Source organism: Hylobates moloch, unplaced genomic scaffold (assembly GCF_009828535.3).
Source record: "Hylobates moloch isolate HMO894 unplaced genomic scaffold, HMol_V3 SCAFFOLD_8, whole genome shotgun sequence".
NCBI classification, from domain to species: domain Eukaryota; kingdom Metazoa; phylum Chordata; class Mammalia; order Primates; family Hylobatidae; genus Hylobates; species Hylobates moloch.
The window spans coordinates 77,389,775-77,413,706 of record NW_026652283.1 but is presented as its reverse complement, the minus strand read 5'-3'; the positions used below and the strand labels follow the sequence as shown (position 1 = coordinate 77,413,706).

At 58.6% G+C, this 23,932-nt stretch overlaps 1 protein-coding gene across 1 annotated transcript; it reads right to left on the bottom strand.

The window, feature by feature from the left end:
• Window positions 1-11,310: 11,310 nt before the first annotated feature.
• Window positions 11,311-17,517, bottom strand: DUSP7 (dual specificity phosphatase 7). Its single transcript, XM_032161379.2, has 3 exons — window positions 16,836-17,517; window positions 14,921-15,355; window positions 11,311-12,041 (listed from the first exon to the last, which is right to left on the bottom strand). Exons 1-3 carry the CDS (start codon window positions 17,350-17,352, stop codon window positions 11,734-11,736), a joined length of 1,260 nt encoding a protein of 419 aa, XP_032017270.1. The 5' UTR covers window positions 17,353-17,517; the 3' UTR covers window positions 11,311-11,733.
• Window positions 17,518-23,932: the final 6,415 nt, after the last annotated feature.

Here is a 23,932-nt window from a genome sequence, read left to right as displayed (position 1 = left end):
GGGCATCTGGGCCCGGGCAGCAGGGCCTTCTCAACACGGACTGCCCGGATGGCTTGTGCTGCGCAGATGGCCCAGGGTGAGCCCCCAGACCCATCAGCCTTGAGAGTCATCAGCATTCCCATGGGGCTCAGCAAATTGAGCTTCCCTACTCACCCCTGGGTGATGAGTTATCAACACTATTGCCGTCTGCAGGCCCAAGGCTGTGAGCACCCTCCAGGAGGCCTCCAGCCTGTCCCGCAGCCCCTATTTCCGAGGATGTGGCTTGGGCCCCCAGTGGCTGGATTCTCAGGCATTTTTCCTGACCCAGCTCTGACCATGCGGGGTGAGAGGGGCAGTTTCTGTCTTGGTCCCCAGACTAGGGTCTCTTCATCAAGAGCAAGACAAGGCCTCCCATGCCTCTCCCTGCTAGGAAGCCTCCAGCAAACCTTGGCCACATGGAGAAGGGAGAAAACGTGGGGCTCAGGGTCCCAAACCTCCAGGCCCTAACAAAGGCAGGAGGCAGGGCTGGGCATAGGGAAGAGAGTACCCTGGGTAAAGCCCTGTCCCCCTGGGCCTCTGTACAGCCTAGTATCCATGGAGGGCTCAGGCTAGCCCAAGAGTGAGCAAAGATGGCCTTGCGCTAGCTGACATCATGGAAAGTCACTGGGAACAAAAGGCTGGTCATGGTCCTGGCAAGGACTCAGACCACAGAGCCTCTTCTATTTCCTGTCCCCCATGGGCCAGGGACCCCTCCCCAAGGAGGCATTGCCCCATCCCACTTCAATGCTTCCTCTTGGGGACCAGGACTGGCTGGGAGCAGAGACTACAAGTAGAAAGGCTTACGCCTTAGAGTCACAGACTTGAGCGGAGCCTGGGGGTCCATCTCTCCCAGCCCCCTTTCCACAGATGGGGACACCAAGGCTTGGGGAAGGGAAAGAGCAGAGCGGAGCCAGGTGTCTTCATAGAAGGCCAGCGGTGAGCCCAAAAGGCAAAGGTGTGGGAACTGAGGAGGGTCCTGGGACGGATGTGGCTGGGCCGGATGGGAGACCGTCCCGGGCTCCGGCCAGCCTGGGCAGTCAGCCTCCCTTCCCGGGCCCGGCTGGGTGGGGGCAGCAGGGCTCAGGCGGGCGGGCTGTTGATCCAGCCCGACAATGATGAAACGGCCCCTTTGTCCTGCGGCGCCAAAGTTGCTATGACTGGAGGAGGCGTGACGTGAAAGGGTCATTGTTCCCACTTGGGCAACCACTCAGGGAGCTGGAGGACCGGCCCAGAGCAGGCTTCATGCCAGCACTGCAGCCCTGCCTGCTGCCTGTGGCCGGTCGGGGTGTCCTGGGCTCCCTGCTCCTACTGTGGCCAGTTCCTCCCTAGGGCCAGGGCCAGCTTGGGCACAGGTATCCCTCCCCACCACTGTGTCCCCCTCCCTTTCCCTCCTTCCTCCTGTCTGGAATAGATCACAAATGGGGTACTCCACATACATGTGAACGCTGCTAGGTCGGACGCCTGCAGATACCAAGGAGAGCTGGCGGGTGGGGGGTAAAGAAGGTGCTTTATCCTGGGACAAGGAAACATGCCAGTGACATTCACATCCTGAGGCTGTGACCTCAGGAACATCTCCTCCCCACTCCCACCCCCCAACCCTGGCACCTCGTGGATGGAGGGAGAGAGGGCCAGAGAAGGGAATTGGGCAGCCCTGGGCACCTTGTGGATAGAGGGAGAGAGGGCAGAGAAAGGAAGTGGGTGGCCCCGGGCACCTTGTGGATGGAGGGAGAGAGGGCCAGAGAAGGGAAGTTGGCAGCCCCGGGCCATTCAGCACAAGCTCGTGGGCTGATGCCCAGGCTGGACCTCACTCCCCACCAGCCCCCAGACATGATGGACCTCCATTCTCTCTGGAAACCTGAGGCCCCTTCTCCATGCCCCCCATTCCTCCCTTGTCCCTTCAATCCACTCTCCCCTGAGCAGCTGTGCCCCATGAGATCTTTCTAAAACCAAAACTTCATTGGATTCCACCCTAGCTTCAAACCTGCCATGCCACGTCCAGAGAAATCCCAAGCTCTTGTGTGGCATTCAAGGCCCTCCCTGCATAGCAGCAGCCAGGGCTGGGAGCCCCTGTCTGGATCCTCCCTTAGCCCCTGTGCAGGAACACAGATCACAGTAAAGACTATTTCATCTTCCCAGATCCAGCCTCCACCCTTTTGCTCCCACAGGTCCTGTCTCTTGAGTACACATTTTACCTCCTCCGGGTCCCATTGCCTCTGGCCTCTGGGGCTCAGGGCCGGGGTGGTCAGGAGTGGCTGGTCTGGGCTGAAGTGAGTCTCCTTCTCCCCACCCTAGGTGGCCCACTGGCTTCAGTGCCCAGAACTACGCTCTTCTTGGGCTCTCCACTGCCCCCAGCAGCTGGCATCAGGCTCAGCCTGACCCAGGCTAATTAAACCCTCCTCCAGCTCAGAGGAAGCTCTGGCTCCAGCTCTAGACTTTTTCCCTGGAGGGACAGAGCTAATTAACCGAAAGGGTTTAATTAATCAATTAGCGTGGCCTCCAGACCCCTCCACTTAGCTGTGGCCATGGCAGATATTTATAAACAGGAGCTGCCAGACCCTTCTCTGGCTGGAACCTGACAGAGGGGAGGGCAGGCGATCATGGTGGGCACAGGAGCAGTAAACATGGCTGCAGAGGCAGGACGTCCTGTCAGAGCTGCAGAAGTGCCAGCCCCAGCTCCTGAGTACCTCCAAAGGCCTGGGCAGATGCAGTCAGTGATGCTCGGACATGTGAGGGGACACAGTGAGGCAGATACTCCAGGGCCCCATGCAACACCTCTTTGTGCATGTCACACAGGTCTGACACCCAGAGCTAGGTAAGTTCCCAGAGGTGCCCCAGACATATGGCCAGGGGTGCTGATGATGTCCAGCTGGACACAGCACCCTGGCCACCAAGACCTCCAGGGATGGACCTGCACAGAGGGCCATGGGAGCTAGAGGAGGCACCAGAACCCCAGCTGGGGGACAAGGTGAGGGAAGGCTTCCTGGAGGTGGCAACATGTGCACTAAACTCAGGGAAAGAGCAGACAGGCCAGGCACGGTGGTTCACACCTGTAATCCCAGGCGGGCAGATCTCTTGAGGTCAGGAGTTCTAGACCAACCTGGCCAACATGGCAAAACCCCATCTCTACAAAAAATACAAAAATTAGCTGGGCATGGTGGCTCATGCCTGTGATCCCAGCTACTCAGGAGGCTGAGGCAGGAGAATCACTTGAACCCGGGAGGCGGAGGTTGCAGTGAGCCAAGATCGTGCCACTGCACTCCAACCACACAAGAGCTTGGGATTTCTCTGGACGTGGCATGGCAGGTTTGAAGCTAGGGTGGAATCCAATGAAGTTTTGGTTTTAGAAAGTTCTCACGGGGGACAGCTGCTAAGGGGAGAGTGGATTGAAGGGACAAGGGAGGAATGAGGGGCATGGAGAAGGGGCCTCAGGTTTCCAGAGAGAATGGAGGTCCATCATGTCTGGGGGCTGGTGGGGAGTGAGGTCCAGCCTGGGCATCAGCCCACAAGCTTGTGCTGAATGGCCCGGGGCCGCCAACTTCCCTTCTCTGTCCCTCTCTCCCTCCAATAGTCAGAATGAGACTATGTCAAGAAAGAACGAAAGAACGGAAGAAAGGGAAGGAAGGAAAGAAGGAAGGAAGGCAGGCAGGCAGGCAGGCGGGCGCAGTGGCTCACGCCTGTAATCCCAGCACTTTGGGAGGCCAAGGTGGGCGGATCACGAGGTCGGGAGATCAAGACCATCCTGGCTAACATGGTGAAACCCCATCTCTACTAAAAACACACACACACACACACACACACACACACAAATTAGCCAGGCGTGGTGGAGGGCGCCTGTAGTCCCAGCTAATTGGGAGGCTGAGGCAGGAGAATGGTGTTTACCTGGGAGGCGGAGCTTGCAGTGAGCCGAGATCGCACCATTGCACTCCAGCCTGGGCGACAGAGCGAGAAAGAGAGAGAAGGAAGGAAGGAAGGAGAGAGAAGAAGAAAAAAAAAAAAAAAAAAGAAAAGAAAAAAAAAAAAAAAAAAAAAAAAAACAGACACATGGCTCATCCTGTAACCACACTTTGGGAGGCTGAGGCAGGCGATCACTGAGGTCAGGATTCGAGACCACTTGGCCAAATGGTGAAACCACTCTACTAAAAAACAAAAATTACTGGTGGGTGGGGGCACCTTAATCACTACCCAGGAGGCTGAGGCAGGAGAATTGCTTGAACTGGAGGTGGAGGTTGCATGACTAGATCTCCATTGCACTCACTGGCAAAAATGAAATCTGTCAAAAAAAAAAAAAGAAAAGAAAAGAAAAGAAAAGAAAAGAAAAGAGGGAGCCAATTGAAGGGGGTGGTGGCAGGTGGAGAATATTGCAGGGGGAGGAAATAGCACGCACAAAGGCTGGAAGCAGGAACAGCAGGAGGTTCATCTCCACTAGAAGATGTCCCCTTCTGGGAGATGCCCCCAGACTACCTTACCTGTTGGAACTGGGTGTCCCTGACTCTCTGCCCCTCCAGCCTGTGCACTCCAGGAGGACAGCCCTGACTCGACACTCCCTCCCAAGCCTTCCCAGCTGTTGCCAGCTCTTCTCTTCCATTTCCCCTGCCCCACCCAGGTAACCTACAGGTGCATCACAGTCCCTTCAGAAAGGGAGCTCCGGGCTCCTTCCCACAACATGCTGCTTTCCTCGGGCTGGCATGGGTGGGAGCCCAGCTGGTGTCAGGGATGGGAGGGGGTCAAAACCCAAAGGTCTCCTGACCTCTCAGGCCTGGGGTAGTTGAGAGCAGAGACTCTCAAGGCAGCCAGACCTGTGCCCAGACCCCAGTGGGGCACCTTCCTGACACATGGCTTCACAGTTCTCTGTCTTGGCTTCCTCATCTGTCTGCGGGGGATAATCCAGCACCTCCCTCTGAGAGCTGCTGGGGAGATAAGTGAGTTTATCATGTAAAGTCCGCAGGACACCTGGCCCAGCGCAAGGGCCATGGCTGTGTGTTATTATTATGGCTTTTACTGCAATTTGAACTGCCAGGTGACTGACTACATCGGAACAGATCCCAGCCAGGGCCAGGCATGAGGGGCAGCCGTGGCAGGACCTCACGCCGAGGAATGATTCAGCCCCCAGTGCTGTCCTGGGCCCCTGCCGTGTGCCTGGCACTGCCAACACGTGGCTTCTCTAAATCAGCAACAGTAATAGCTGAACGTAAAAGACAAACAACTCTGCTTTCCTTTCAGAAGCCAGTCTGGAAAAATGGAAGCAGAGGTGTTTGTCCCAGAAATGCCACTTCTGGGCACGAGGCCCAGGGAAAGAATCTGAGATGCGGAAGAACCACACCCAGACTCCCTGCCCAGAGGTGCTGGTGAGACCACCTGAGTCCCAGCAACCAGGGAGGGACAGTGGTATCCAGCCTGCCTCTCTCCCAGCTGCCAGGGAATACGGCTGCAGGGGCCTGGTGCCAGGGGTCTGGGGAGAAGTGTGAGCTGGGTCTTTGCTCCTGTAGTTCCTCCACCAGGAGCCCCATCCCAAGCCCCCATGCTAGGTTCTGTGGGGTGAGGAGAGAACTAGGTTTCGGGCATGCGAACTGGGGGACCAGAGGCAGGCTCAAAGGGGTGTGGTGCTGAATCTGAGGGCCAGGTCCCTCAGGGTCATTATTCTATCTCTCGTCAGTGGAAACAGGGAATCGGAGAACTGAACGGGGGAGGAGGCTTGTCCGAGATCACACAGCAAATTGGCAATGGTTGGGCCAAAGAGGTGCCCCTCAGCAGGGGTGGGGATGCCACAGCTAAATGAACTCACCTGGGCTCCTGTTCCGGAGGTCTAGCTGAGCGACCTGCCCTTCATCCCGCTGTCTCCTCTTGAATTGGCAATTCTTATCCCCACCGTACAGAGGAGGAAACGGAGGCCCTGAGATGGGCCGTCAGGGCTGTGCTGTCCTGGGGGACTTCTAGAATGCATAAGGATCTTGGGGCCCCCTGGCTCTCCCTGGGTGCCTAGCATGTGGCGGCACAATGAGGGTGAGGCAACCTTCCCTCAGGGGAGGTGAGTGGGGGCTCAGGGTCCTGTGGGCCCATGCATGCTCCGGCTAAGCTTAATCCTTCTGCGTGGCACAGCGGCTGGCTTTCAGGCTGTGGACGTGGCGTCAGACAAGCTGGGACCCTCTGTTCACACCATGGGTCTCGATTCCCATGGGGCCCAAGTCCTGCTGGTCTGCAGATGTGTCCTTCCCACACCCTCTCCAGCCCTCCTGACCCACCCTCAACAACTGTCCTGGCCTCCTCCCTGTCCCCTGGCCTGCGACCTTGCCTTTCAGGCCGCTCTCACTCACCAGCTAGATCTTCATTGTGACAGCCAGATCCATCAGCCCTGTGCCTGATGCCCTCTAGGGGCTCCCCTGTCCCCTAAAGAGGCTCCTCCCTGGCCCATGACGCCCTGTGGAAAGGCACTGCAGCTTCTCCTCTGCCTGCAGCCCTGAGGCCAGAGGAGGAGTTGAAGGCACGGAGGGAGGCGTGTGGAGACCCCACACATGCACGGAAGCTACACGGCAGACAATGGCCCCTGGAGGTGTGCGACAGGACAGCCCTGGGAAGGGGGCTGGCTGCCTGAGCAAAGAGGGGTTCTAGCAAGGGCCGGAGTCTGTGTCACAGTCACCTGTGGGGGCTCATCCGACCCAGCCAGAGACAATGGGGCCAAGGCCTCTAAGAGTTGCTAATGATAGTCTTTAATGACCATGCCTGGAAAGGGATGACCTCACCCAGGACGCACCCTGATGAGAGGAGGCTACAGTCACAGGCAGGCGGCTCCTCCATTGCTATGAGACCTGCATGGGCTTGTCTAGTCAGAGGATGGCGAAGCCGCGTGCGTGTGTGTGTGTGTGTGTGTGTGTGTGTGTGTGTGTGTGTGTGTGTCTGGTCCCTCACAGAGCCAGGGCCTAGTGAAAAGCCTCAGGGCAGCAGGATGGGGGGCCCAGCTTCTACCTTGCCTCACTCTATGACATCCCTCTGCAAACCTCACCTTCTCCATCAGCACAGGGCTGGGAAGCAGAGTGATTCTGAGCCTTCCCAGGGCTCTCAGGTCGGGTGGGTCTTAGGAGTCAGGTGAGAGCGCTGTGACCTGGTGGGGCCCAAAAAAAGCAGGGGAAAAGATGTCAAGGATCAGGACCTGAACACCCTCCATCGGGGCACCCAGAGGTTAACATGCTACTGTGCTCCCTCCAGAGAAAGCTGGCTCCCATATCAGGCCCTCTGGCTTCTGCCAAGGATCTGGGGGTAGGTGTTGGTGTCCCAGACACATCCATTCTGACACAGAGGGAGGTACAGTGCAGTCATGGTGTTGGCCCAGGTGCACAGTACATGGGCAGTGGCAGGGAGGGACAGGCTCCAGTGCAGGCTTGCCACCTACCCCCACCCTGGTCCATTCATGAGGCATGACTGCCCTCTGGGGAGGGGCCCCGTGGGGGTGGCAGGCAGAGCAGGGCCCCCTCCTGAGGGCTCCCTCTGCCCCCAGGCTCAGAGCGGGACCACCCTAGGGAAATGTTCATCTCTCCTGCGGTCTCCTTGTCGGAACCCCTTCAAGGTCACCGCTCCACAGCGCTCCAAGTGCTTCCTCGTATCCAGCCTTAGTCCTCATGTTGCACTTGATTCATTTATCAGAGGACAAGTTGAGGGCCCCATCATCTTGCCACCCAGTGTGACATCACCGAGCTTCCCTCGGGCATATTCCCTCCCTGGGACTGCCCAGCCGGCACAGGAAATGGCTGCTGGATGAATGTGCAAGTGAGTAAGTGTCTTGGATCCTCCTCCCATGGGAACACTAAGCGGCTAAGGAGTGGACCAGGTCCCCGGGGCCAGGGCTGAAACGGAGGCAGAAACAGGGACCAAGGAGGCAAACAGGCTCAAGAGAGCAACAGGACTGGGGACAGAGATAAAGCAGGTGCACCCCCGGAGAGCCAAGTGTCCAAGAGCTCAGGACCGCTGGCACGGAGGGCCTCAGCCACAGATGGCCTGGAGCAAGCAGGGCCCGCGGGGGAGAGCATGGCAGAAACGGGGTGGGATAGGAGGAGCTCAGGACACGGGGCCATGAGATGGGAGCCCAAAATCTGGGGGTGGGGGACCACAGTCCAGTAAGCGTGGCCCGGCCCAAGGTCACAGAGCAAGGACCCAGGGCCCCAGCCACTCAGCCATGACCTAGCCCTCTGTCCCCCAGCAGGGAACCTTAGCCAGGCCCAGTGCTGAGGTAGGAGTTTCTACAGGTAAGGAGGACACAGACGGTCAGAGAGACCACTGGCCCCAGAGTGCACAGGGGTAAGTGGCGAGGCTGGCCCTCTTCAGGCACTCCCAGTCCTCCGTCTGAAGAGCCGGCTCAGGAGGTGGCTGCCGCTCCCACCCCCACCCCCTCCTGTGCTTGGGCACGCTGGCACTGCCAGGCACTTACTCGGTTTGTCGAGGGCCCAGCCCCCAGCCCAGCACCCGCGGGCTTCCCCAGGCCTGGGCGAAGGCAGCAGGAGGGAACAAAGGCCCAGTCTCTGCCTGCTCAGGCCCCCACCCCCTTTGCCTGCCCCTGGCACAGAAGGAACAGGGCCTTGAGGGAGCCCAGGAGCAATAGCAGCACCGCTCCCTTGTTGAGGATGCGGGGAGAAGCCCCCTCCCACCCACACAGGCCTGCCGGCTGAGCGGCAGGATTCTCCCATGCTCCAGATGGGAGTGTTGGGGGGTAGAGCTGAGGGACTGCAGTCACATAGCTGAGATTTGCACCCAGGCCCCACAGTGGGCAGAACCTGCCCTCTACCCCTCGCCACAGGCTGCGCATGATGGTTGTGACTGTGTTCTGGTGCAGAGTAACTGAAGAGCAGAGATGAGGGAGAGAAGAGGAGAGCCTGGGCACTCCAACAGGGCGAGTCCCAGGCTGAGCTGCCCTCACCCTCTCAGCCCTCCGCACCTACCTTCCACCTGGGTCCAGCTCAGTGCTGATCACACAGTTTGCTGAAGGGATAGAGCTGGGGAATGTCAGAAATGGGGAAACTGAGTCAGCTTCCAGGCCTCTTAAGTCCTTGACTGGGGCTCACCTGATCCAGCCAGAGGCAAGGGAGACCTAAGCCACTCTGGAGCCTCCATTTCCTGATCTGTAACTAGGGGCTTGTTGCCTACTGGGGGCCTCACTTCCCCGGACTGTGGCCCCCATCCTTCTCCAGACCTCCTCCCTGCTCTAGCTCAGGGCCTCGCTTAGACCCCCACCCCCAGGGGAGCCTGGACCGAGGCCCGCGCCCACCCTTCCTTGTACATGCCTGAGCACGGCTCATTCCTCCCTGTGAGCCCAGGCCAATAATGTGCTCATCATTGCCACAAAGCTGAAAAGCACTCAGGAACCAGGGCCAATCGGCCTAAGGGACCTGTCCAAGGCCACCCAGCCCTTAAGAAGCAAAGAAGGGCTGATCTGTCACTGCCCACTGACATCCCAGGACCTGCAGGGGCAGGGTTAAATGCACATTCCCCTCTCACCCACACAGCAGCAAGAGAAAGGGTTAGGGTCCTGGCGGCTGCAATCTGAGCAATGCCTAAGCAGACAGCCTCGGACAATGAACGGCGAGTCAGGGCTCAGTTATGTGAACTTGGTATATACAACCTCTCAAGCCTTGATTTCAGCAGAAGCCCACAGAGAAAGCCCTGATGCCTCTGCCTGCCAGTGCCTAAGGGCTGGGGAAATGCCACCTGCCCCAGCTTCATCCAGAAACTTTGGCTGCTCCCTCCCATCTGCGGGGCACCTTAATTGGTCTAAGCAAGTGCCCAGCAGACCCCAAGCAGAACCAGGCAAATGCCTCACACAGAGCAGGCACTAGGATGCCTGTCGACAGTACTCCTTCCCCTCCTTCCCAGGCCCCAAGCCCTTATCGGACACGACTCATTTTAAAGAAAAAATAATATTTATTTGCAATATAAACAAAGTCCCGTTGTTGGTTCGGGATATATATATGTATGTGTGTGTATATATATATGTAGGGTCACAAATCTTCCTTCATAAGATCATAAAGCAAAACTGGCCACCTTCTGGCATACCCTCATTTACACAAATCTGGTACATCTTTCTGGGTTTTCTTTTTAAAAATAAAAGAGAGAAAAAGAGAACCATGTACAGCATGGAAGCTTGTTGTCAATTTCTCGACTGTGGCAAGATTTTAATCTGCTGCCCTAAAGAATCCCTGAAAGCCACCCCTGTGAGGTAAGAAGCAGTGGGGCAGAGTTTTTCTGGGGCCTCACTCACATGCTGAGTGCTGCTCCATCAGGGACCCTGGCCTGACCCCTCTGCCTGCCCCAGGCCCCCATGCAGTCCTGACACCTGGTGGAACTGAGGCTGGAGAAGGAACAAAACTGGAGGAAGATAACGGAATCCGTGGCTTTGTTCTGTGGAGGCAGGGGGAAGTGAACAGAGTCTCACTCCCCTTCTGATCCATCCTTGCCCCACTTGCCCCTGCCCTAGGGTTGAAATGGGTGCAAGTCTCCTGGCAGTAGAAGGCATGGGCAAGATGAGGGCAGGGCAAGCTTCCAAGGGGACAAGGGGGCTGGGAGTAGCTAGACCAAAGCGACAGCTAGGGAGAGGGAAGAACCTGGAGGTAGGGCTGGGCCCCACCACCTAAGCTCTCCCCAGCCACTGGGCCTCCACTCCCAGTTACAACAAGAGAGAGGAGAGGGAGAGAGAGAGAGAGAGAGAGAAACAGACAGACAGACAGAAGTAGTGGCTAAGTATATAAAAGGGCTCAGAGCCCAGGCCCTCCTAGGGGCTGAGCCCAGGGGGCTAATGCTACTGCCTGGCAGCCCCCTGCGGCCCACCTCCTGGGGGACAGCGGCAGGGCCCCAGGTTCCCCACCTTCTGCCTCAGGGAGGTCTGCACGGACCATCAGAGGGATGGATGAGAGGGCAGAAAATGCAAAGACCACCATCCAGCCCACCAATCACAACTTGCAGCAGTCATCACAGGCGAATGCAGGGCTAAGTCAGACTAGGCCAAGGGTGGGAGGCAGCACGACCCGGGGTCCCAATACCTGAAGAGCAGTAAGCCACCCCTTCAAGAAGGGCCCGCCGAGGAAACGGAGGCTTCACACATGTGCAAAACGCATTTGGTCAAGGTCAACATGGGGTCTGTCTTTTCCATTAAAAAACAAAAACAAAAACAAACACGATACTTGCTTTTTGAAATTGAACAAAAAACAAAACTGATAACATTTCTCTCTCTTGCAGGATCAGGAAAGGGATGAAATACTGGGTTATACAATCCACTGTTGCATGTAGCCTGAAAATAACACTTTTTGTTAAAAAAAAAAAAAAAAAAAAGAAAAATCAAGAAGAGCTCAAACACTCTGTGCTCCAGGGAGCTTGGATTTACCTGCCAAAAGTAAAAAGTAAACTCAGGTCCGTGGATGTGTCTTTAAAAAATAGCCAAACTGGCTGGGCCATCAGCAGAAAGGAGCGTCCTGGACAGGATGAGGCCCTGGTGGACGCCCAAAGCCACAGGTCCGAGAGACGAGGCCTCTCCAGCAAGCCCTGCAGTGGGAGACCTTGCCTGTGGGCCCCGCCCCCAAGGATGGTGAGGGGCGCTCCGACACCGATCAGCCTGGGCCTCTGGGCACAGGCGACATCTGGGGGTTCCTCAGGCCAGAGGCGGCAGGCTTGGGCTCTCCCACCTAGCCCTGTGGAGAGCCGAGCAGGGGCCTGGTGCCATGCCCCCCCGTGCACCAGGCCTCACGTGGACTCCAGCGTATTGAGTGGGAACAGGTTGTGGTTGGTGGGCGTGGAAAAGTAGAGCTGCTCACTTGGCGCGTGGTTGTCGCACGGGCTGCTTAGCCCCAGCGTCCGCTCAAAGTCCAGCAGCTGCCCCATGAAGTTGAAGTTGGGCGAGATGTTGGACTTTTTCCTCTTGACAAAGTCGTAGGCGTCATTGAGTGACAGGTTCATCTTCTGCATCAGATAGGCCACAGTGACCGTCACTGAGCGGCTGATGCCTGCCAGGCAGTGCACCAGGACACCACACTTCTTGGAGCGGGCTTCGTCTGAAACACATTGGCATGGGTCAGGGAGGTGCCTCCTTCAAGGAGCCTTCCCACATGGGTGGGCAGGTAGGGCTGGGCCACAGAGGGCAGCATGGTCACTGGCTGGTCTTGCCCAACCCCTGAGGGACTTGGCCAAACCCAGTGTGGGTAGGGCAGCAACTTGGAATAGAGGTCAACAGCACTGCTGTGGAGAGGGCTCTGCACACTTTAGCCCCAAGGCACTGGACACCCGTGTCTCAGTTTCCTCATCTATAAAATGGGCCTATTTATGCACAGTGGTCTCATAAGGACCTGAGCCAAGTGAGGGGTCAACAAACATGAACTACTGTAATGCCTGTGATCATGGCTAGTCCTACCACTGCCATGTGCATTACGACTGCTGTCACGGGTGTCACCTGCATCCTCTTGGGTCATCTGCACCATGGCCAGTAAGCCCATTTTATCAATGAGGAAACAGACACACAGACAAAGTGGCAAGCCCAAGGCCACACAGAAGCTCCTCCTAGCTCAGTGCCCGCTGCTGCCAGGCCATGACCTGGGACTGGGGGCTGGGCTGGTTCTCTTGGAGCTGCTCCCATGGGTTGTCCCTGAGAGTCTCCCAGGAAAGTGGCCTGAGGGAGGCTCCTCTGGAAGGAAATAGGTGGCCTGGCCCTGCACTTTGCTCTGCCCTCTGCCCAGTTAGTCCCCAAGGCCTTAACTCCAGCTCCTAAGACACAGGGACTGGGATGATGGCCACACTATCACTTGTGATGGGGCTTCATAAGTGAGGTGTGCTTAAATGGGCCCCACCCCTGCCACTTGCTAGACCTTCTGCAGCAGGCCCATGTGTCAGTGATATCTCCTACCACAGCCAACTGGATGTGGCCAACCTTCCCATCCCCTTTCCCCTCCAACCCTCCCAGCTTCCCCCAGTGCCACCCTCAGACTCCTCTGTGACACATAGAAGCTCAATAAATACTGGCTGAGCTACTGAACAACTCAGTCCTGTAATCTCTCCTGGACCCTGGGGCAGCTGCCTGTGTGCCACAGCTGTGCCAGGGACATAGATTCACAAGAGGCAGCCATGGGGTCCTAGATGTCCCCACCACCCTGACTCTGAATCCACCAGGAGCCAGGCACACAGCTAGCACTCAATCAATGCCTTCCTACAAGATGACACACGGGTTCACCCACTGTTCTTCGTTGCCTTTGTCCTGACAGAGCTTCCTCTCCCATCCCTGCCCAACCAAGGATTAAGCATACAGTAGGTGCTTCCTCCAGACTCAGGGACTGACAGGGGGCCCCATGGCTAAGGCACTGGGGCAGGATCATCTGGCGAGGAGACAGACATTGTGGCTTCATGTGGAGCTGTGTGGTCTGACCTCGAGATTGGGGGTGGGAGAAGGGGGTGCTGGGACCAGCCTCCAGTGGTGACACCAGGATGTGAGGAACGCCTGGCCTCCAAACCCACCTCCAGGTGATCCAAAGAGAGTCTGTTTCTGCTGGCTTTATTTTTGGCCTTTTCAGGGTGTAGCTGGTGACTGATCCTGTCCCACTGACTCCTAAGGGATGCCTGGGCCTCAATTCCTTCACTTGTCAAATGAGGAAAAAGGTCCCCCTACCCATATGGGGAGGGGCTTTCAGGAAGGATAAAGGTACCCAGTAGCTAGGCCCAGCCTGGCGAAGCCTGCTTCCCTCTCTCTATTCCACTCCCTCGTTGGGGGAGTTCAAATGCTGAGGCAGCACCCCTAGCCTTCTTGGCCCAGAGGGTGGGGGGCAGGGCTGAGAAGCTCCAGGCAGCCCCAGTTGCAGCCCCTCCCCCAGGCCTCAGCTTCCTTCCTTCCTCCCAGCCAGGCACCTACTTTTGGTTCCCAGTAAGCGGATGAGGCGGGGAAGCCTCCCACTTCCTGTTGTTAAAGCTAGCCCAGCCCAGCCGACACCAAAACGCCCTCCACTGGACACAGCTGCCATCGGGAAAAGACAGCCCAGGCCACCCCCACACCTTGCTACTGGAGGCTGGGCAGAAACATTGGGTTACCAGGCTCAGAGATAGAGCATTTACATTCATCCTGAGCCCCCATGCCCCTGCCTTGCACCCTGGGCCAGGGGAGATGACCTGTGGTCTCAGCATCCAGCTGGCCAAGCAGAAAGCAGCGGGGACCCGAGTCTGCTGAGGCTGGGGATACAGGGACTCAGAGGGCACTAAGCCAGACAGCAGGACACACTGCTCTGGGGAAGGCCTTTCTCCACTCCTCCACCTTCTCTTACACTCCTCCACCTTCTCTTACACTCCTCACTCCTCCACCTTCTCTTACACTCCTCCACCTTCTCTTACACTCCTCCCTACACTCCAAGCAAGTCCTACAGGCTGCAGAGAGCATCTGGAGCTTGACTGAGCTAGCAGTCACCACATTTCAACAGCTGCCTGTTTGGGGTGTGCCTCTGGCTCCAGGGCTACCTTTCAGCCCATCTTAGGTCCACATTAAAGCCCAAAGAGGCATTATGACAACCCCATCCTGGAGAGACACGTGTGCTGAGGCGTGATGCGGAGCAAGTGAGACCGGTGGGAGGTCTGTGCGCTGTGATGTTTCAGCTTGCTAAGCCCGAAACAACATCTAAGCCAGGAAAACACAAGCTGGACAGCAGAGAGCCCATGAGGTGCTGCCAGCTAGGGGGAGCTCAGGACTCAGGAGACTGCTCAGGCCCCAACAGGTAGAGGGGCCCAAGGGACTCGGTGACTCACAGTAGGCGTAGGTACACCCACGGGCACATGCTGGCACACGCAGGGCACACACAGGTCTCAACAGGCCCAGAGGTACCCAGTCAGGCGGGGGCGCCACCCAGAGTCCTGCATACACCTTGACGCGCACACACCCCCCTGCCCAGCACACAGCACCTACCAATGAAGCTGATGGCCTCAGGGAAGAACTGGGAGAGGTTCTGGCTCCAGTGGTCAGAGATGGGGATCTGCTTGTAGGTGAACTCGCCGCCGTGCTCGAAGGCGTTGGGTAGGTTGGGTGTGACATTGAGGATATACTTGATGCCGTACTTGCCGAGCACGTCCAGGTTGGTGGAGTCCTTGGCGCAGCCGAGGTAGAGGTAGGGCAGGATCTGGACAGGGAAGGCTGGTTGGCTGGATGGCACAGGGCTGCCGTCCGACTCGGTGGCACTGCTGGGCAGCTCTCGGTCCGACTCGCCGTCAGAGCAGTCAGAGCTGATGCGCAGGCCCCCCAGGCCCAGCACTGAGGTGGGTGGCGAGCTGCTCGGCGAGGAAGAGCTGTCCACGTTGGTCTCGCAGTGCTCAGAGTACTCTGTCTGAAACTTGTTGAAACCACCTGTGTCCGGGGTGAGACAGGGCCTGGGTGAGAGGCTGGCGAGAGCCCAGATGGGCTGCACAAGACCAGAGATGGCCAGGACTCCCCACGCCAAACACCACACCACCGACGGTCAGCATGGGCCATGCCAAGCGTGTTACACGTGTGCCCTCTCTTGTGTTCTCTCCATCTAAACCATGACCACTTCACAGATAAGGAAACTGAGGCCCCAGGAGGTGAAGTGATATGCCTGGACTCCAAACTGGTACCCATAACACTTCAGGGCCCCCAGCCATGCCACCAGCTTTAGGGCACTTGAGGACAGGCCCCAGCTAATTCCTCTTCTGCAGCTCCAACGCACACCTAGCACCCATGGGTGTTCAGTAACAGCTAAGTGGTAAAGAAAAGCAGACAACCCCATCTTAGCCAGCACCTCTGGGTTGGCAAACTCCTCTTACAGATGAGACCACAGGTGCCAGAGCCACATCTGGCTCAGTTAGAGGCAGAGAGGTCCTTGGCTTCCTGAATGGGAGTCTAGTGGTTGCCCAGCCCCGAAACTAGAGCTGGGGAAGGTAGTGGGAAGGTACTGGCTGGCCCCTTCCCCCCAGCAGGGGCAGGGTTTTGAAGGGGGACCTGGCTCCACTTCTCTAGAACCCTCCCTTAGAACACAAGCCCCCCCCAACCCTTGGACCTGCAGCGGGGGAGGGCCACTGTGGCGATACAGGGACAGGAGAAATGGGGAGCCCCTTGCAGCGAGGCATGGGCCCTGCGCCCGAGGGTGCCGCAGGCCTCCCCCACCTCCCGCCCGCACGCCCGCCCCGCTGCCAGCAAGAGGCCATTTTGGAATGTTAATTGGAAACACCGGCCTCAGCCACTCGCCCCCCGGTGCTGCCTCTCCCTTCTGCAAGCTCCGGGGCAGCAGGCTAGGGACCTGGGGGTCCCGAGAGACCCGGGCCAGAGCAATGGACCCTGCCCATACCCTGCCCCAAGCGCCTCCTAGAGGCGGCAATTCTCCGGTGGAAGGAGCAATATCCGGATCCAGGAGACCCCAACCCAAAAGGTCTCCATGCGCTGGAGATGAGGATGGTGCTATGAGAGGTGCCCTTCCTGATCCTGGCCTTCCAGAAACACGAATTCCAGGCTGGACCTGGGCGCCCTGCCGCTTTTAGGGTTCTGGGAGACGGCGCCTTCCACCTCTGAGGGGCTCCAATGGAGCCTAGGCACTACTGTCGCCCCATCAACAGGAAAAAAAGGAAACCTCAGGCAGGGGAAAGTTTGTTCCACCCACTCGAATCGTGCCGAGAAAGGGGGCGCAGAGGGAGCCCCGCGCCTGCCAAACCACACAGTGGGGACCCGGCTCCAGGAGGGCGGATGCGGGCCGGGGACGACGTGGCGCCCAGAGGGGCAGGCCGAGCGCGTGGAGAGGAAAGCGCCTCCGAGGGGGGCGTCAGGGAGTCGCGGGGAGCCCCGATCCCGTAAGGCGTCTCCGTGCTGCCCTCACCTTGGAGGTAGTAGGCCTGGCAGCCGTCGTCGCGCAGCTTCTGTAGGAGCAAGCCGAGCACGGAGGCGGGAGCGCCGGGCTCGGGCTGCCACTCGGCCGTGGCCTCGTCGTAGAGCAGCACGGTGGCCGCCTTGCAGCGCGTGGCGAAGCGCTCCTTGTCGGCGTGGTTGGGGATGATGGAGCGGATGGGCAGGTTGCCCTTGCGCAGGCGGCGCAACATGAGGCCCGGGATGGCCAGGTTGATGGCCGTCTCGATGTGCGACGACTCGAAGAGCTCGTGCGGCCGGCAGTCGAGCAGCAGCAGGGACGCGCCGCCGCGCGCCTCCAGCTCCTCCTGCAGCCACTCGGCGCTCTTGCAGGGCATGGCCCCTGCCCCCGTCGCCGCGCCCGCCCCGGTGCCTGCGCCGGACCCCGACCCCGCACCGGGCTCGGACCCCGCCCGGGTGCCCCCAGCCGCCGCCGCCCCCGAAGTCGACATGTGCGCCCGCGCTGGGGGGCCGCGGAGCTGGTTTTTCATGGGGAGCGCGGGCGGCCCGGGGCCGGGGCCGGGCAGCCCTGCTCTGGGACGGCGCCCCGGCCGCGCGGGCCCCAGCCGCGTCTCCGGGCGCCCGCCTCCCGCCGAGCTGCGCGCCCGCCGCCCCGGCCTCCCGGCCTCCGTCCCGCCCGCCCGGCCCTCCGCGCGCACCGCGGCCTGACAGCCCCAATTAAACAGCGGCTCCGGCGGCCGCGCGCCGAGGCGTTCTCCGGGAGGCGGGGCCGCGGGGGCCGGCCCCCGGGCTTAAAGGCGCAGCGCCTCCACCGCCCCTCCCCATGGGGTACGCGGGCGCGCTCGCGACCCGAGCCCGGGAGACCAGCGGCGGGGCCCTCCCCCACTGCCTCCGCACCGTCGCCCCCTGGACTAGCCCGGAGCTGACTACGATCCGCCTAGGGGCCCCGGCCCAGACGCCCTCACGGGTTCACTCTGCGTGTGTTCCCAAGCTCTTCTGGACACTACGGGAAGAGAGGACCTGGGGGCGTCCTATGCCTGGCACCCCCAGCCCACATTCACAAGAGCATAGTTTTCCTGGGACGGGGCGTGGTGGGGGGGGTGGTCAAGCTGAGCAACCTCTCCTCCTTCCGCCTGTCATCCCATTCATTTTTTCTGTCATCCAGTTCATTCAACAAATGGGAATTGAACGCCTACTACGTGCCAGGCACTGTGCTAGGCGGTCACCGTTTCAGGGGACCTCATCGTTCCCCTGACGGTCACAGGCTCCAGACCTGAGGCGGAACGTCTCACGCCAGCAGGCCTCATGGGAAATCAGAACCTGGGCAACTGGCAGGGTAGGAAGTCTCAGGGCCGTGCCACCTTCCGTGGGCAAGGGTGGAGAAATCCTGGAAAAGACCAGCTCTGGGAAGGGAACGCCAGCCCCTTAAGAAAGCTTTACAAGCGGGGTGGTGACAGGCGCCCAGTGAAGCGCCACGTGACTTTTTCCACGGGGCCGGTGGGAGCGGAATGCTCCTTTATAATCAGCTTTCCTTCCCCTGCCTCCCTCTGAACGGACCAATCAACTTCCGCGGTAGGCGGGCGCCTGCCATGCAGATGGCCAATCCTGGCCGAAAGAGGCGGTGGCGGAGGGAGGCGGGGCCCGCCGCGGTTTCCACCCAGCTCGGGGAAGTGGGCGGGGCCTCCGCCAGCCCTGTGTGTGGATTTGCAGGCAGGCGGGGCAGCGGAGGTGAATGGACCCGCAGGTAGCGCTAGAACAAAGCGGCTAGACGCAGGCGGCGCGCTTGCGCAGGACCTGCAGTGCTTTCCCTACGGAGCCTGGGTAGCAGCTCAAGGCTGGATCCTGCCGTCTATCTGGTCCATTCTTTTGCCTGGCGGGGTGCCCCTCCTTGGGGCTTAACCCTCCGACTCCGCCCGAGGCTGGTCGGCTCTGAGACACCTTGCCCCCATCCCTGACTGGGGGAGCGGTGATGCTTGAGGGACGGCCTCTGGAACCCCGAGGATTTGAGCTTTCCGCTAACCTCTGACCAGAAGGCACGAAAAGGGGTGACTCAGGAGCAGTCCCCGCCCGTCTTTCAAGCGAGCGATAGTCTTTCTGAAGGGTTTCATCCTGGGCCACAGGGCTGTGTCCCAAAGGAGCAGGGGTCTCTCCCACAGTCACACTCTCAGAGTGTGAAAGGAGAAGCAACTCTCCGCCCAAGGTTGTCCTGGGGGTCCTGGGCCCGTGGAAAGAGCTTCCAGGGCCCGAGAGGCCAAGACCCAGATTCTGTCCTGCCACTTGCAGGTGTGTCGTGTGACCTTAGTATGGTTCTTCCCTCTGGGCCTCGGTTCCCCCAGGGTAGGAGAGTGCTAGTGTGGACAGAGCCCAAGCCGTCTATGAATCCATCCGGCTGGGAGGACATGGTCTGAGGCCAGGCCTCTCGGCTGGCAGGCTGGATGCTGCTTGTCAGGGATGGAGGCAGCACCCAAAAAGAGGCCTGAGCAAACTCCCAGGGGAGGGTGAGCTGCTGAGCAGTGCACCATTCACTCAGCAAGCCTTGCTGAGGGCCTCCTGAGTACTAGCCTGCCTGGAGCCGGAGTGACAACAGTGGAGCCTCCATCCTCCACTCAGGCCTGGCTACCTCTCCCCTCTGCTCCACCATGGGGCTGGATGCCGGTCTGGGTGCTCCCCCAGGCCTACCACAGGATGAACACATACCCCCCTTTCTCTAGGGAAGAGACTGGTCTTGGTGTTCCCTCCCCAGACGGGTCCATGGTAGCTCAAGAAGGTGTCCAATAAGTCAGGGTGACATCCCTGAGGGGCAGGCCAGAGTCACATCAACAAGAGGCTCATGCCGTCCTCAAGTGAGACTGGGCGCGTGTCCCACGGTGCTGAAGCATACTCGCTTCTGAGTGCCTGGTGAGGAATGGGCCATTGCTCTCACTAGCAAGGGAACTGAAATGGGAGCCTTCTCTGAGCCTCCCCAGCCCCCACTACCCACGCATGAGGAAGAACTACCCTAGAGAGAGGAAAGGGGTCCCGCCATCCCTCACATTAGCCTGCAATGACTCCTGTCTCTCTCCCTTTAGACTCCTCTAGTGGGGCATACACCCTGGAGGAGAGATCTGTGAGAATGTGTGAAAAGCTCCCGCAGCAGGAGGAGAGGGCGTCCTCTAACAGGGAGGTAAAGAGAGGCAGATTTGGATGAGTGCAGGAGAAGGGGGAGCATGTGGAGAGGGGGTGACGGTGGAAGCAAAGGGTTGGCAGGAAAATTAACCAGCCCCTGAGGTGCCAGCAGGACCCTGGGCCCCCACTGGGCAGGTTGGAGGAGGTTGGAGGAAAGGCCCTAAGTCTTGGTTCTCACTGTGGGGAAGAACCCTCAATCCTGGACTTACAAGGCCCAGAGCAGTGCAGGAACTCGCCTGTGGTCATATGGCAGGAGACCAGAGCTGTCCCTGTCTGGGGCCTTGCCTGGCAGCTGTAGGCTTCCCTCAAGGGAGAGGGTCTTTCTTGGCAGGAACCTGGTGCCCTGGGTGATTCCAAGGCCTTGGAATCATTCTTCCTCTTTAGAAATGTGGTCTTTCTTGCCTTTAGGGTTCAGGCCTTCCCTCACCTGCAGCTCCCAGGAGAGGTGTCCAGCTCACTAGGGTCTCCCTGAGGGGCAGGGTTGGGGAGTGGGAAAGAGGATGCCAGAAAAGGTCTGTCCCTGGGGATGAGCTGGTTTTAGGAGGGAGAGGGGAAGTGCAGGTGGGACATGCTTGAACTCTCTGAGAGCTGTCCCTCCTTCCCACACAGCCTCAGGCCTTTGCGCAGGTATTTCCCCTGCCTGGACAGTTTTCATCCTCAGCCTTTGCCTGCCTTCTGATCCCAGCTCAGAGTCTCTGAGCACAGAGGCCTCCTCTCATTATCTAGGCCCAGATTAGCTTCCCTGCTGCGTGCTCCAAGGACCCCATCCCCTCCTCACCCCATCTTTGCTCTGCACCCTATCACAGTCACTGTCCACCACCCAACACCATCCACCACCACACCACACTTGTCACCCAGAACGCCCAGGGGCAAGTCTGCCCTCCCTCAAGTCTGCTGCTCCTCCTGCCATCCCTTCTCATCGCGTTCAGCCAACTGCCAGGCCTGAACCCACAAGGCACGTCTGGAGCTGCCTTCCCTGTCTGCACACATCCAACCTCAGAACCACACAAAGAAGGGGCCTTCCTGGCAGCACAAGGCCTCGCCATGGTGGGAATGTTTCATGGCCCTTTGCTATTCCTCTGGGAGGAGCTGAGGGTCCCTAAGAGCAGATGTGAGCTAGTGTGTACCCCCTTCCCCGCAACACACACATTCATATGGCTGGTTGACCAAGGAGCTGTGTCATCAGAACAGTTCAAGTGCCTAAGAAACAGATTTACCTTTTCCCACTAGTGCCCATGGATTTCTTGCAAACGGGCCACCATGCTTCTAATGGACAGGCTGAGGCGAGGGGAGGGTCAGCTCCCTGCCCTCCTGGTCCTAAGGAGGCTGGCACAAATCTAAGCTAAGGAGGCGGCTTTCTACTATGGGTCTGTCTCATATCCCACTGTAAGGGATGAGCAAGGGCTGAGCAGTCTGTGGTGCCTGTTGCTGGAGAGTAAGCCAGCCTCTGCCCAGACCAGCTCCACCAGGCTGGAGAGGTGCTCCGATGGAGGCCTGCTGAGACATAGACTTGCTCTGCTTGCCCTTGAACTTTGGGACAGCTTCTTCCCCAACCCTTGGTGGGGTGCCTGCCTGGGCCGGTGTTCAGACAGCAGCATCTAAGCCAGGCCAGGAGAGGACTGTGAAGGGCTGGCAACTCTTCTGCCCTGTACAGAACTCCTGGCTGCACACATACACATATACATGTAAGGATACGTACAACACAGGCACCAACACACATAGTCCTACCCATATAACCACATATGCCCATGGGCACATAAGTGTATGTACAGAAATACACAGATACGGACCTATACATCTGTGCAGAAATACACAATACACGTGCACACACACTCTGTTGTATGTAGACACACACGCTTCCAGACCCACGTCTGGGTGCTCGCCACTCCTATTAGGGGAATACCCACAGACATGTCCTCCAGAGGGGCGGTTACCAGACTGGTGGGATCCACGGTCCTCTCCCCTCAGCCCTCTAGTCACCTAGGCTCACATTGTCCTATTGGCTGTTGCTGGTATCTCCATGGCAACAGGTTCTGGATGGAACCGGAGTCCACTCCTGCCTTTCCAGCAGGGGCCTGCCAGGCCCTGGGTAATGGCAGTGTAGTGTGGGAAAGCTGGGACAGCTCTGGGGTGGGGGAGCCACGTGCCCATTTATCTGCGCCCTCTCCTGCCCAGGTATGCAGGGCAGACCTGGTGAGAGTGCAGGACCTGGGGGAGCAAGTAGACCTGGCAGAAAAGTGGGTCACACCCAGGATGATTAGAGCACAAGACATGGCAAGACGGAAGCAAGGGCCTGGGAGATCTGTGGGGAATCCCCAAGGCTGCTTGGAGAAGGCAAAGGGAAGGGGGAGGAGAGAGCCTGGCCAAGAGGGAAGCCTCCCTGTTCATTCTCAGACATTTTCTCAGCACCTGCCCCATACCAGGGAGTGTGCAGGACAGTGAAGGGGGGACTCAGATGGCACAGACCAACATAATTCTTCTCTCTCAGAGCTCCCCACCCAGCAGTGACAGAGCAAGCCCTTGGCCAGCCTCTCCACGTGGAGTCCCTGGGGTCACTCACTTGAGGGTGTACCTTTCCAATCACAGCCCAAGGGGCCAGCCCAAGGATGGAAAACAGAGGACACACATCTACTGCTCTTCCATGCTTTGTCCCTGGCAGACATTACTAGTCAACCACAGCACATTTTCTTGCTGAGCCATGCCCTGGTCTCAAAACCCTTCCAAGCAGGCATGACCAGCCGATTGTCATAGGCAAGAAAGCTAAAACCTATTTACTTAGGTTTTAGTTCATAGCCAGACCAGCTATGCCCTCCCTGTCCCCACTGCCAGCTCAGCTCACTCTGACTTCCTCCTGCTTGCTCCCTACACTGTGCGCCAGATACAGTGCCCCTGCCTCCACATGTGTCTTCATTCCATGCCCCCACCCTCTGAAATCATCTCCAGCTTCTGAGGGGCCACAGCTTCAGAAGGCCTTCCCTGCCTCATTGCAACAGTCTGCACCTTCTCCTAATCCTTTCCTGTGGGGCCCAGCATTTTACTTCATTTTGTTTTATTCTTATTGTTAGTTTTTTTGAGACAGTCTCTTGCTCTGTCACCTAGGCTGGAGTGCAGTGGTTTGGCCACAGCTCACAGCAGCCTCGAACTCCTGGGCTTAAGTGATCCTCCTGCCTCAGACTCCCAGAATGCTGCGATTACAGGTGTGAGCCACCACACTGGGCCAAGTCCAGCATTTTCTACCCTCTACCCACTTAAGGGCACCTCAGCCTGCAGGGTCTAGGGTGGGGCTTCACCTCTGTGGCTTCTTCCCCTAGGTTAGCCTTCCTTTCATCATTGAAGTCCCATCTCTCATGAGGTCACCAAGGTCCTGGGCCCCACCCTGCCCTCCATTCCAAGCTCTCCCAGGCATGGGTGCCCCTCAGAGCAATGGGGATCTGCTGGGCTGGTCAGCCTAAGCAAGTGAGCATTTAAAACTCTGCTTGGAGCCAAGTTGGGACTGATGTCAAGAGGGCCTGGTTTCTGTTCCCGCAGAAAGACCACACCCTGCTTTGTCCCCACTCCATTGCAGCCTCTTGCTTTCACATCCTCAGCCCTGTATTCACCCCAGATTCCCCAGTGGGGTGAGCAGAGCAGGACCTGTCTGGCCGTTCTATAGATAGGAAAGCTGAGGCCCAGGAAGGGAAGTGTCTTGCCCAAGGGCCTGGCTCCAGCCTCAGCCAGTTACTCACTCACCCACCAGGCCTGGGGTGAGTCATGGTGGCCCAGGTGATGGGAAGGAAACACATAAACACGGGCAATTGGGAAGGACGGTCTGCAGGGAGGGTGGATGCCCGCCTCAGGCTCCCAGTGATGAGTTCCCACACAGGCTGTCTTGGGCTTAATGGGCTTGCACACTTCCAACTGTCTCAAAACATCTTCCCTTCTGGCCTCGAATCCAGGCTTTGCATC

What these genes read in the sequence shown, in the direction of transcription:
- DUSP7 (XM_032161379.2), bottom strand. Translation starts at nt 17,352, where the DNA reads ATGAAAAACCAGCTCCGCGGCCCCCCAGCGCGGGCGCACATGTCGACT. An exon ending in CCAGGCCTACTACCTCCAAG is followed by an intron (nt 15,356 to 16,835) that starts GTGAGGGCAGCA and finishes CCCCGGACACAG; the next exon opens with GTGGTTTCAACAAGTTTCAG. An exon ending in TGAGGCCATCAGCTTCATTG is followed by an intron (nt 12,042 to 14,920) that starts GTAGGTGCTGTG and finishes AATGTGTTTCAG; the next exon opens with ACGAAGCCCGCTCCAAGAAG.